The 13,621-nt window shown below is 44.5% G+C and overlaps 1 protein-coding gene and 1 non-coding gene across 2 annotated transcripts; one reads left to right on the top strand and one right to left on the bottom strand.

Moving 5' to 3' along the window:
* Positions 1-706: 706 nt before the first annotated feature.
* On the top strand, positions 707-7,330 carry LOC119884628 (cell cycle control protein 50A-like). Its single transcript, XM_038695011.1, has 7 exons — positions 707-1,205; positions 1,818-1,937; positions 2,036-2,143; positions 3,010-3,097; positions 3,185-3,331; positions 4,410-4,619; positions 4,848-7,330. The coding sequence occupies exons 1-7, from the start codon at positions 963-965 to the stop codon at positions 5,039-5,041; spliced, it is 1,110 nt and encodes a 369-aa protein (XP_038550939.1). The 5' UTR covers positions 707-962; the 3' UTR covers positions 5,042-7,330.
* A 5,433-nt stretch (positions 7,331-12,763) lies between these two features.
* On the bottom strand, positions 12,764-12,852 carry trnay-gua. Its single transcript is given in 2 exon segments — positions 12,764-12,799; positions 12,816-12,852. It is a non-coding gene; the product is annotated as a tRNA-Tyr (tRNA).
* Positions 12,853-13,621: the final 769 nt, after the last annotated feature.

Genomic DNA, 13,621 nt, shown 5'->3' with positions numbered 1-13,621 from the left:
CTTTTTATATACAGTCTATGGGTAAGACACATGCCTTTGGTGTGAGAGACCTGGGTTCAACTCCCCACTGTGACCCATCCACCAATGTGTCTCTGAGCAAGACACTTAACCCCTCGTTGCTCCAGAGGCGTGCGACCTCTGACATATATATAGCAATTGTAAGTCGCTTTGGAGAGAAGCGTCAGCTAAATGAATAAATGTAAATGTAAGTGGTTTGGAAAACAATACCAAAAGCCGCTGCTGTGTTTGATCCTAGACTTTAAAAGTAAGGAGAAATAAGTTTTCTCTGCTGTTTTGACTACTTTTAACAAAGATTGTAGCACAAACAATCTGGATTCATGGTGATGATTGAGTAAGAGGAGATAAATATAGTATGTTTGACTGGTTTGAGTGATGGGAAATCAAAAAAAGCAAACAATGCAAGGTGGAAAGCCTGACTGTTCATAACCCATTAGAATTATGGGTATACAAATATATTTATGAGGTAAATTAACTGTTTTTTAAACTTGTATAATGTCTTCTTTTTTTAAAACATTTCCCTATGTTGCTTTTATTTTTCATGATTCCATTAAGGCAATCAAAGTCAATAACTTTTCATTAGTCTTCCAACACAAACCGCTTTCCGATATTCCCGACAGCACGTGAAGGAAGCTGCGACGACCACCCTCATGATTAAATCAGTGACGTCATCGCGCGTTGCGTTCAACTGCGCTGTTTGTAAACTTCCTGGAGGAGCAGACGGCAGTAGCTTTAATTTTCAGGTAGCCGTTTGGTGGCGATGAAAGTAAATGCATACCAAAAACAAATGACAACATAGTTTGTCAGTTCAGGTCACCGTCCGTCACATGTCAGCGCCGTTAAATGTGGCGTGTTTAACGTTACGGGTTGGTGACAGTCGGGGAGCTAACGCGGCGTTCGCTGACAAACGTTAACAACAACTTCGGAAATCTCGAGCAGCGATCATGATGGCGTCTAGTTACAACGCCAAAGACGAGGATGGGCACATCACCGTGACCGGGCCCGGTGGCGGGACTCTGCGGAGCAAGAAGCCCGAAAATACCGCGTTTAAACAGCAGAGGCTGCCCGCCTGGCAGCCCATCCTCACCGCGGGCACCGTGCTGCCTGCCTTCTTCATCATCGGACTCATATTCATCCCTATCGGCATCGGCCTGTACGTAACGTCCAACAACATCAAGGAGTTTGAGGTAAAGTCACGTTATACGGGCATGTCAGGACAGGATGACACCTGGATTCACCCTGAAACCATAACTCTATTCTGCAGAGTGACACAGCGACTCTATGTAGTGTTGATATTCCCGGTGGAGCTGGATGGACAGTCAGTCCGCTCACGCCAAACTCCATACAAAAAAGTGTGCATTTTATTCCAACCTTGCATATCGGCCAATTTTCACGCCTCCTGTAACTTTAACTTAAACGTTTTCTGAATCTCTACTTACCACGAGTGAATTCGGCAAACTTGTGACCAAAAGAAAATCAGCTTTCACTTCAATAAAAGTTATTAAAAATAATCTGTACTGGTGCTGCCAGTAATACAACAGACATTTTGATCAGGTGTTTTATCTCATTACTTGTTGCTGCCAGCATTGCCTATTTATATTGCTTTTAATAGTTGACATATAATCTCTGTAATTGTAACTTACTAACATTGATCACGTGTCCATACCATACAAGCTCATAATAGAATAATCAGCATGTCTTTTCCTTGAGATTTTGTGGTTTGATAGTTAGTGTAAAGCACATTGTAGCTACTGTTTTGAATAGCGCTTAATTGATTCAGCTTGCTTGCTTGCTTATAGATTGATTACACTGGAGTTGACCCGTACAGCCCCTGCTTCAACTGTGCCCAGAACTTCAGCTGGAACAGCACAAAGCCTTGTACCTGCACAATCCCCTTCTACCTGGAGCAGCCATATGAAGTAAGAAAACATGTTTTTGCATGCTTTAAAACTTCCATTGTACTTTTCATAAATATTCACAAAGCCAGTTTGAACTATGCTTTGATCCTCATCAACAGAGCAACGTCTTCATGTATTACGGCCTTTCCAACTTCTACCAAAATCACCGCCGCTACGTCAAGTCAAGAGATGACAGCCAGCTGAATGGAGACACGGTCTCCCTCATGGTATCACTTGCTTCAGTAACACATTGTACCAATGAAAATGCATTATCACACTGTTAAAGCTGCACCAGGCAGCTCTGCACGAGATTTCAGCTTCAGAAGCATAAATCCTAAAGCATCAGCTGAACTTCAGTGCACAGAGAACGTTGTTGCTAAGCAGTCTGTCATTCTGATATACTCAATATAAAGTCTGTATTGACAAAATACTGTCAGTCAGTGGGAATAGCTCTCTTTATAGGAAACATTGACTCAGTGCTCGCTTAATGCAGTAAGACTGAATTTGATGCATCGTATTAAATTAACAAATGCATCCACTGCTTTCACTTGTGCTGCACTGGCAGTTTTTAGTCGAGCGTCAAACCACACAAATCTGTCTGAAGGTTTCCCTAAGCAGCCAAGCTTGAGCAACTGTATTTTGAGGAATGCCAGAAGAGAAAAAGGGAAAGTAAGAAAACCACATAAGTAGCATTCTAATTTGCAATTATTTTGACTGATATTTCAATTGTGATTTTAGAGGGAGGACCATTATTAAAATTTTCAGTGATAAACATATGAAAATGTTCCAAACAACAACTTTTTCTGTAGAATATGATGTGTAGGCCAGCACAACTCTGCAGCACGACAATATTTAATTTAAAATGGTATTATATGTGATCTTACATATAAAGAAAGAAGCCAGCATAACAACATTATTATTTATATTTTAAAGTCCCTGTTGTGTGTGAGGGTTAGGGTTAGGGTTAGGCTGATAAGTTGGGTGTGATTTTGTACAGAAACACAGTTACAGTACAGTTTGTTGCAGCTCTAAATGCTGCCAGCACTCCGTGCCATTTTATATTTAGTCTCCTTCTCATCCTCATCGTTCACAGAAACCCAGTAAGGAGTGTGAGCCGTACGCTACTAATGAAAACAAGCCAATTGCACCATGTGGGGCCATCGCCAACAGCATGTTCAACGGTGAGCCCGCCCTGTTGACCACACACAACACAAATGATCAAAATGATTTAAGGAATTATTTCTAACCTGTCTTTCTTTGTATGGCAGACACATTGGAGCTTTTTTACAACGATCCCAACGGCACAAAGATCCCGATTCCTCTGACGACTACAGGCATCGCCTGGTGGACCGACAAGCATGTGAAGTTCAAGAACCCTGGAGTCAACAACCCAAACCTCACAACAGCTTTCCAAGGTATCAGCAGCAGCCATTTGTGTACCTGTTACTAACCTTTCTGCTTAGTTTGGATACCAACCAGTCAGCGCTAAGCCTGACCAGTAAATTAGAGGTTAACGTCAGGTTTTTACATATTGTCTGTCTGATGGAGATATTCTATATTTTTCTTACTTCTTCCATGAAACAATCGATTCTACTAAAAAGTATTGTCCAAAGCCTGAAATCTCTTTTTCCTCTCTTCATTTTTGAGGTTATTTTGACTCAGTCCCACATACACTGTAAGGCGGCCCCAAACACTCACTAGAGCAAATGTCTTTTAAAGTGGGAGGTGGAAATATTAGGCTATCTTGGCTGTCTGTGGGATCAAATAACATTTACATGAATCCATAGATTCAGAAATTGAGTGAAACTAAGCAGGCAAGATACAGGGCTGTGAGGGTCCGCCTTTTTCTATGCTCCTTTTTCTATGCTTTGTCTGGGGGGCACTAGAGCGTCAGATGTGGATGAATCCACCCTTGAAAATAGTTCCCAACAAAAACACTCTTTCCTCCTACTTGAGTAATGTTTGGTTAAAAACCACAGCGAGCAGATGTTTTAGGGAATTACAGAGCCTGTTTTGATATTAAACTATTTGATTGTGAGCTGTTTTGAAAGATTTTGGTATTCAGTAGGAGCCAATGGGTTTGAGATAAACTAACACACTGTTGCTTTTGGTATTTTTGTCGAATTTGTTGACCATAAAAAAGACAAAAACAAAACTTCTTGTAAGAGCCACTAACTGGAGAAAGCAAGAAAGCCTGCAATTACATATCGGATGGAACCAAAATGGATAAAATTAGGATGCATTTGGATGTTGTTCCACATGTGGACAAAACTCTTGAGGAAACACTGGGAATATGTTATTCAAGTTCAACCTTGAGCATACTGTGCATATGTATCAGCTGACACACATGCAGGCAGTGCAAGATGAACTACAGATAGCAGACAATTTAAATATACACATTGGTAAACATTCAGGAATCACTTGTCAGTAAGGACTCATTCAAGTAGTTTAGACTTTCACTTTATCTCCAATGATTTTATCCTTCTACTTCAGGTACAACGAAGCCGGTGAACTGGCGCAGGCCTGTTTACGAGCTGGACGCTGATCCAAACAACAACGGCTTCATCAACGAGGACTTTATCGTGTGGATGAGAACCGCTGCCCTGCCAACCTTCCGCAAACTCTATCGCATCATCAATAAGGCTAACAACAACATGGTTCCAACTCTACCACGAGGGAACTACACCTTGGAGGTCGTCTACAGTATCCTTTATGTTAAAGTCACAACGTGATACCGTACACACTACATTAGACAATTTAAAGATCCGGGGGAAGTCAAGTTTAGAAATGAGAACAGAGAAAACACAGTAAAAAGTTGGCCGGCTAAACTTTAAACTTCTGAATTCATGTTGAAGTTGGTCTGAAAATGCTGGAGGAAAAAATAAAGTTGAGAGTTCAGAGTTGTTCCCATCTTTAACCATCTGAACCCAGATTACCCTGTTCGCAGCTTCGACGGCAGGAAGCGGATGATCCTGAGCACCATCTCCTGGATGGGAGGCAAGAACCCGTTCCTGGGCATCGCCTACATCACCGTGGGCGCAGTCTGCTTCTTCCTGGGCGTCGTCCTGCTGATCATCCACCACAAATGTGGCAACCGCAACAACAGCGCTGACATTTCTAACTGAGACGCCCGCTGCCCTCCAGCTCACCTCTGCTGCAGTGAACAGTGATCCTGTGACATCTGTTAGGGTAAACTTTCATCCAGAGGCCAGATTTAAAAAAAGCTAATGTCCTCATCAACTTCCTCAGCAGTCAGACATGAGTTTTAGGGTTTAAAACCGCTTAAATAATAACTATTTGCCAAAGTGAATGGAAAAAGGAGCCAAAAATCTACAGCCACAGCCAATGTCTAACAGCCGGGAATCCAACTGATGTGTCACATGATCAGCTGCCTTTAGATTCAATCAAGTACTACCGAGAGTTCCTGTTCAGGCCTGGAAAAGTAATGTGGATTTAATAAAGTGTGTCCCACGTCTAGAAAAGTTTGTTAATCTGACAAAAACTGTAAAATGACTGCAGAACTTTGCTGGGACCAAAAAACTGAAGCCAACCTGAAAAGAGTTTATGTTCTGCAGTCCCACACAGATTACATTAGTGTCTTAATACGAGATTTTCGTGCTATATGTACGCTGAATGAGTAATTGTTTACTGTAGTCATTTCTTCTCTTCATCCTGACTGATACCTTCATACACAGACTACACTGTAAAAAATGGGGGTACAAATTCACAGACCTCGTCCGGTACAAAAACACATTCTAGTGTTAAGCTTAAGTTTAAACTTTCTGGGCAAAATTATCCAAAACTTTCTGCTTCTCACATGTGAACATTTGCTGGTTTCTTCTAGGATTTTAAATTTAATATCTTTGGATAGTTGCTCAGACCAAATAGTCAGCTTGGGCTTGGTGAAGTTGTGACATTTATGGAACATACAATTTATCAAGAAAATAATCACTATATTTAGCTGCAGCGCTGGTTAGTCCACAGAAAGGAATTGCTTCACTGCAAAGTAGGACTGTACCTAACTATTATTATTTTCATTATTGATTAATCTGCTGATGATTTCCTCAATTAATCATTTACTTGATTGGCCCACAAAATTGTGAAAAATGTCGATCAGTGATTCTCAAAGTCCAAGGTGTCGTCCTCAAAAGTCTTGTTTTGTCCTCAGCCCAAATATATTCAGTTTAATATTGTCTTTAAAAAGGGACTCAAAGCGATTAATCAAATATCAAAATGGTTGCAGCTAATCGATTAATCCACAAATCGTACTGCAGAGCAGCAACAGGACGGATGATTAAAGAAAACAACTCCTTAAACATACATGTAGCACGTGAATAGTTTAAGACAAACGTGACAAAATCCAAACCCATCCTTTCAAGGCTGATTTTGAATTTGACTGCGTTCAACCCACAGAAAAAAACCCAAACTGAATAAATGTATTTAATATTTCTCAACCTGGCAAAACGGAGTAGACACTGAATTAGCTTTTAGCCCATTATTTTTACAGAAAATATAATTTAGCTGCATCATATGATCCTTGTTTAAAACAAAAAAAGGATCTGCCCGTGAATGACTGTAAAATTTGGGTAAACTTCCAGACCCCTGTAGGCTCTTTAAGCTCCAAGCTGGTGCAGTCAAGGTGAGCTGGAGTGTTCTTACATCTTGAGTTGCATGCTGGTTAGCAGAGATGTTTAATGTGATAATCGAGCTTCTCGAGCAGCTCATCTTTGTGCCTCGTTTTCGTCTGTGACGTCAATCTTAATGCTTTTACTGAATGGTAGTTACACGTCAGAGGGAACGCAAAAATTTTATTTCGTTTTTTTTTTGAAGCTGTACGAATAAATGTTTAATTTTTTAATATTTATTTTAGAGTTTTAAGTAATTTTTGCATTGGAAAGCCAGTATTTGCACGCCAGAGCTCAGGGGACTTGAGTCTTAATTGGGTTTAAAAGTCGCTGCCTTGGTTTTGAGTGTGTAAATCTAATCCAGAAAAATCTACATTGACACGGTGTCGCTTCAGTCATTGTCGTTTACACGCAATAATAACATTAACACTATCAACACAGCATGATTAAACGGTAACGCAGTAGGAGTCGATACATATGATTAAATGTTTACGTGTTTGTCACTCAATATTTACACTGCTGAGAGTGAATCTAATGCACACAAGTAGTTTTACACACGAATCCTGCCATGTTCAGCCCTCCAGGACCTGAGATTATACATTTATTAAAAAAGATGCATGTTGAAATGTGCTGAGTCAAAATATGTTATGTATTTTCGTTTAATACATTTCATCAAGATAAATTGTTCAGCACCACAACAATGTGAAGCACTAGATTTGACATTTCTTTTGATACTCCATTTGTGTTGTACTGTTGTGCTTTAAAATAATAAATTGGTCTCTGACTTGACATGTTTGATTGTTCCTCGTTTTTCCTGATGTTCATGAGTAATCATTCATATTGTAGTTGCACTGATTGAACATTCCTATCGTAGTTATCATACTGTAGACAATGTGAATATTTCTGAGTGAGGATGACTGTGGTGCAGCTGAAACAAACAGGCCTAAATAAGGTTTAAAAGTGAGTTTTTCATTACCTGCTGATAGTCTGAATGTGTTTTGACTACAGTAATAAAATACGAAATTAACAAGATTTAATTAATGATAATAAATAGATGTCTAAAACTTCACAGTCACTTTGAACCCATAGACACATTTTCCACTGCAAAAGATAACTTGCTGGGTGTGACTGTGACTACAATCACAGGTCATGAGTGTCATGTGTCTTATATTTGATCTATTTTCATAATTAGGTAGCCGATTATCACCGGCATTTTGTCCCGTCGAGTTACAGCTTATAAATATAGCCTTCCTAATTGAAATCGAATGTAATGGGCTGTAGCACTTTGGAATTTCCTTAATGAATGATAGTCTGGTAAATGATGAATGAGCAAAGCTGTATAGTAGCCTAATAATGTTAATGCATTGATCCTTCTTCCCCTCCTGCGTTTTATAGCCAATCATGGTCCGCGTTGGCACGCATTCATTTTTCTAGCTCCACCCGATTAAAGTGGCGGATCTGCCTTCAATTACACGTTTCCATGGTGAATCGCTGTATCGGAGCTCCATTGATGATGGGTTATTTTCATCCCCAAGCACGCGCTTCAATCAGGCTCAACATACTCCGAGTTGATTGAACTAATTCTGATCAGCTGTTCAGAGTTTCCCATCTCAGGCTCAATCAACCTAGAGCTCAGGGATAAGCTCAGAGTTTGTTAAGCCTGCTTTGTGAAACAGGGCCCTGCTAACGCTGGATGTGGACAAGCTAAGCTTGTATGAACATATCAAGCAAACAAACCCATCTCAGCTTATAAATAGGCCTAATAGGTGTCTTTGTTTGGAGCTCCTATATTACAATCGTTTTCACGTGTTTTCTGGTGTTTTTAGCAGTTTTGTTTGATGGATTTCTCTACTTTGGACTATTTTTCCCTCTGGACAGTTTTTTGTTGTTTGTGCCCCCCCAGACGGCAGTTTTGGAGCCGTTTGGGGGAGCTAGGAGGTTGACATGGCTGATACCAAGGCCGAGGCAATGAGGTGCAAGAGGGCCGCAGAGATAGACGCCAGGAAAGCGCAGCAAGCCGGGGCCGGTGCCAAGGGACTCGGGTGCCCCCCCCCAACCCGAGTGGTTTTTCGCCCCCTGCGGATATTAATGGGGGGGTCACTGATGTTGTGTGTGTGTGTGGAGCGACAAGGCCGGCAGAGTGTTGGTCCTCGACTTCCTTGCGGACGTGCGGGAGTTCAGTCTGGGCTGCGTGCACTGACGGTGCTGAGCGGGTGGCCTTCTTCGAGGGGCTGGCTCGGTGGTGCAGCGCCAACTGCTTGTGGGTCGGGGACTTTAACACCCCCCTAACTGTGTTGGACCAGGGCCGAGGTGGGCCCTTGGCCCCTGACTGCGGTAGACGGGCACTGTACCGGCTCATGCGTGAGGCTGACCTGGTGGATGCATGGAGGGTTGAGAACCAGGGCGCCCGCGTCTACTCATGGCCTCTGCCTGGCCTGGGCCTAGGGCGGGTGGGGTGTGATGCTTAAATGCCAAGCTGTTGTCAGACTCCTTTTAAACAGGCATTGGTAGCGTTAGTCGGCGGCCTCTCCTGTGATCTCTGTCTGGTGGACTATGTGCTGGCTTGGTGGGTGGGGGTCAACCACCTTAATATGTGGGAGGGCCAGGGCTGCTGATGGGAGGGCGCGTGAGGCTGGTCTGCGGGCAGAGCTTGAACACGAGGCGCATAGTTTTGCTGCCGACCCCGCTCGGAGCCACGCTCGTAGCATCAGCCTCACCGACCAGTTGGCCGAGCTCGCCAGGGAGAGATGCAGGGGGGCCGCCGTGCGGAGCAGGGCGAGCCTTTTAATTAAAGGGGAGGACTGCGTGGCGTACTTCCTCGCTGCCGAGAAACGCCGCCAGTCCAGGTGTTATATCATTGAGGTGTTTGATGTTGATGGCACGGTGGTGGGTGGCGCCCAGGAGGTGGTGCGAGTGGCGAGGGACCACTTCGCCCGCGCCTTCGCCCTGGACACTGACGTGGCCGCGTGCCCTGATGCTTTGCTTTCTCTTGTAGATGTCTGGCTGGGTGCGGAGGACCGGGAGGCCTGTGACGCGCCCTTCACGCTCCAGGAGATGGAGGCTGCCAACGTGAGTTTGGGGCTGAATAAGAGCCCGGGGCTGGATGGCCTGACTGGGGAGCTCTACCGGGTCCACCATGAGCGGCTGGTCTTCGAGGAAGCTCGGCGGAGGGGTGAGTTGCCGGGTGCTATGGCTGAGGGTCTCATCTTCCTCATTTACACGGGGGCCGGTGACAGGCGGGACTTGGCCAACTACAGGCTCCTGACAGTGCTCGGTGCAGATTATAGTGTTGTTTGTTTGTTTGTTTGTTGCTTGTGTTGCACACCCTGGCAGTCCATGACCTCCCTGCCTTCATGCTGCGGGGCCTCTGCGCCGTCACCCGTGCTTTCATCTGGGGCGGGAAGCCGAGCCAGGTGGCTCATGCCGTGCTGGTTAAACCGGGCGGACTGAACCTCCAGGATTTGGGTATGGTGTGGCGGGTGCAGAGGGTCAAGATGGTCCAGAGGCTGCTTGCTGGGGGAGGTCTGGCCCTGTGGCTCTGCGGTGGGGACCTGCGGCCCAGCCCGGCGGGGCAGGCAGGTGATCCCGACGTCTCCCTCCCGGAGTTCCACCTGGCAGGGGATGGCCCCCCTATGTCGCCGGAGTTCATGACCGCGAAGAAGTGGAACGCCACCCTGGTTGCGGGAGTCTGGCGGCCCGTGACGGCAGAGGCGGCGTGGGGACGGCTGTTCCCTGGCCAGGAGTTCAGAGACGTCAATCACCGGGTGGACCTCCGCTTCGCCGGGCCGGCGGTCTTCGACGTGGAGTTCAAGCTCGGACATCGGAGGATTTGCACGGGTGTTGTCTGGAACCATATTGACACAGAGCGGTATCCACGGGTGTGTATGTTGTGCAGGGCCGAGGACAAGACATTGGAACACATGTTCCTCCAGTTCCCCATGCTCGTCCCCTTCTGGGTGGAGGTGTGTTCCCTCCTCGCCCGGACATGTGCGTGGGCTGCGGGATCAGAGCAGGACTTGTACTGGACCCTCCTCTTTGGCCTGCCCAAGGGGGGCAGGTCACCCTGCCCACGGACTGTGAACACTATTCTGGCCTTGGTGAGGCAGGCTGTGTACAGGGCGCGGAACCTCGCCCTCTTTGAGGGGCAGAAGGTGCATCCGTCGCCCCTCTTCAGGAGCAGCCTTGCGCTCCACCTCCGAACACTGTGGGCAGTGTGGCCTGACTAGGTGCGGGAGCAGGTCTGCACCCTCTCCACCCTAGGCAGGGGGGTCGGGCGCCAGCTGTTGCTCCCCGTGTGATGGGCCCTTGGCGGGGGGGGGGGGGAATAATTGCAGAAGAACTACACAGAATTGGCATAACATATCTTTGTCTGTGTGTTTTACCTTCTAGCGCTGGATGTGGACAAGCTAAGCTTGTCTGAACATATCAAGCAATGAAACCCATCTCGGCTTCTAAATAATTGCAGAAGAACTACTCGGAATTAGCAGAACATGTCTCTGTGTTTTACCTTCTAGCACTGGATGTGGACAAGCTAAGCTTGTCTGAACATTTCAAGCAAAGAAACCCATCTCGGCTTCTAAATAATTGCAGACGAACTACTCAGAATTAGCAGAACATGTCTACGTGTTTTACCTTCTAGCGCTGGATGTGGACAAGCTAAGCTTGTCTGAACATATCAAGCAATGAAACCCATCTCGGCTTCTTGTTTTGTCAGTCGGACACAAACATAAAGCACCTCCTTCGAGCCAGAGTTGAACCAGCGACCTAAGGACTTCTGACATTATGAATCTACAGTCCTCCGCTCTACCAACTGAGCTATCGAAGGGAACACATCACTTTTGAGAACACCCAATAACAAGGACATGGACATAACAGAAACCTTTAATACACTGTGGAAATGCTTGTTTAAAACTGGTCAGACTTACCTGCTTGAAATAATTGCAGAAGAACTACACAGAATTAGAAGAACATGTCTCTGTGTTTCACCTGCTAGCGCTGGATGTGGACAAGCTCAGCTTGTCTGAACATATCAAGCAAAGAAACCCATTTTAGCTTCTAAAAAATATCAGAAGAACTACACAAAATTAGCAGAACATGTTTCTGTCTCTGCGTTTCACCTGCTAGCACTGGATGTGGACAAGCTCAGCTTGTCTGAACATTTCAAGCAAAGAAACCCATCTCGGCTTCTAAATAATTGCAGAAGAACTACACGGAATTAGCAGAACATGTCTCTGTGTTTTACCTTCTAGCGCTGGATGTGGACAAGCTAAGCTTGTCTGAACATATCAAGCAAAGAAACCCATCTCGGCTTCTAAATAATTGCAGAAGAACTACACAGAATTGGCATAACATATCTTTGTCTGTGTGTTTTACCTTCTAGCGCTGGATGTGGACAAGCTAAGCTTGTCTGAACATTTCAAGCAAAGAAACCCATCTTGGCTTCTAAATAATTGCAGAAGAACTAAACAAAATGAGCAGAACATGTCTTTCTCTGCGTTTCACCTGCTAGCGCTGGATGTGAATCTACAGTCCTCCGCTCTACCAACTGAGCTATCGAAGGGAACGCATCACTTTTGAGAACACCCAATAACAAGGACATGGACATAACAGAAACCTTTATTACACTGTGGAAATGCTTGTTTAAAACTGGTTCATTGTTGACTAAAGTCAGACTTACCTGCTTGAAATAATTGCAGAAGAACTACACAGAATTAGAAGAACATGTCTCTGTGTTTCACCTGCTAGCGCTGGATGTGGACAAGCTCAGCTTGTCTGAACATATCAAGCAAAGAAACCCATCTTAGCTTCTAAAAAATATCAGAAGAACTACACAGAATTAGCAGAACATGTTTCTGTCTCTGCGTTTCACCTGCTAGCACTGAATGTGGACAAGCTAAGCTTGTCTGAACATTTCAAGCAAAGAAACCCATCTCGGCTTCTAAATAATTGCAGACGAACTACACGGAATTAGCAGAACATGTCTCTGTGTTTTACCTTCTAGAGCTGGATGTGGACAAGCTCAGCTTGTCTGAACATATCAAGCAAAGAAACCCATCTCAGCTTCTAAATAATTGCAGAAGAACTACACGGAATTAGCAGAACATGTCTCTGTGTTTTACCTTCTAGCGCTGGATGTGGACAAGCTAAGCTTGTCTGAACATATCAAGCAATGAAACCCATCTCGGCTTCTTGTTTTGTCAGTTGGAAACAACATAAAGCACCTCCTTCGAGCCGGAGTTGAACCAGCGACCTAAGGATTTCTGACATTATGAATCTACAGTCCTCCGCTCTACCAACTGAGCTATCGAAGGGAACGCATCACTTTTGAGAACACCCAATAACAAGGACATGGACATAACAGAAACCTTATTACACTGTGGAAATGCTTGTTTAAAACTGGTTCATTGTTGACTAAAGTCAGACTTACCTGCTTGAAATAATTGCAGAAGAACTACACAGAATTAGAAGAACATGTCTCTGTGTTTCACCTGCTAGCGCTGGATGTAGACAAACTCAGCTTGTCTGAACATATCAAGCACTGAAACCCATCTTAGCTTCTAAAAAATATCAGAAGAACTACACAGAATTAGCAGAACATGTTTCTGTCTCTGCGTTTCACCTGCTAGCACTGAATGTGGACAAGCTAAGCTTGTCTGAACATTTCAAGCAAAGAAACCCATCTCGGCTTCTAAATAATTGCAGACGAACTACACGGAATTAGCAGAACATGTCTCTGTGTTTTACCTTCTAGAGCTGGATGTGGACAAGCTCAGCTTGTCTGAACATATCAAGCAAAGAAACCCATCTCAGCTTCTAAATAATTGCAGAAGAACTACACGGAATTAGCAGAACATGTCTCTGTGTTTTACATTCTAGCGCTGGATGTGGACAAGCTCAGCTTGTCTGAACATATCAAGCAATGAAACCCATCTCGGCTTCTTGTTTTGTCAGTCGGACACAACATAAAGCACCTCCTTCGAGCCGGAGTTGAACCAGCGACCTAAGGATTTCTGACATTATGAATCTACAGTCCTCACTTTTGAGAACACCCAATAACAAGGACATGGACATAACAGAAAC

The sequence above is a fragment of the Micropterus salmoides genome, unplaced genomic scaffold (assembly GCF_014851395.1).
Source record: "Micropterus salmoides isolate LMB-PRFRI ecotype aquatic unplaced genomic scaffold, ASM1485139v1 Ms_hic_scaffold_3597, whole genome shotgun sequence".
NCBI lineage: Eukaryota > Metazoa > Chordata > Actinopteri > Centrarchiformes > Centrarchidae > Micropterus > Micropterus salmoides.
Note: the sequence above shows the minus strand (reverse complement) of the source record. Positions and strands in the feature narration are given on the sequence as shown.

Excerpts from the sequence above, each read along its gene's own strand:
- LOC119884628 (XM_038695011.1), top strand. The coding sequence starts at position 963 with ATGATGGCGTCTAGTTACAACGCCAAAGACGAGGATGGGCACATCACC. Across the intron at positions 2,144-3,009 it reads GAGACACGGTCTCCCTCATG|AAACCCAGTAAGGAGTGTGA; the intron begins GTATCACTTGCT and ends CATCGTTCACAG. Across the intron at positions 4,620-4,847 it reads CACCTTGGAGGTCGTCTACA|ATTACCCTGTTCGCAGCTTC; the intron begins GTATCCTTTATG and ends ATCTGAACCCAG.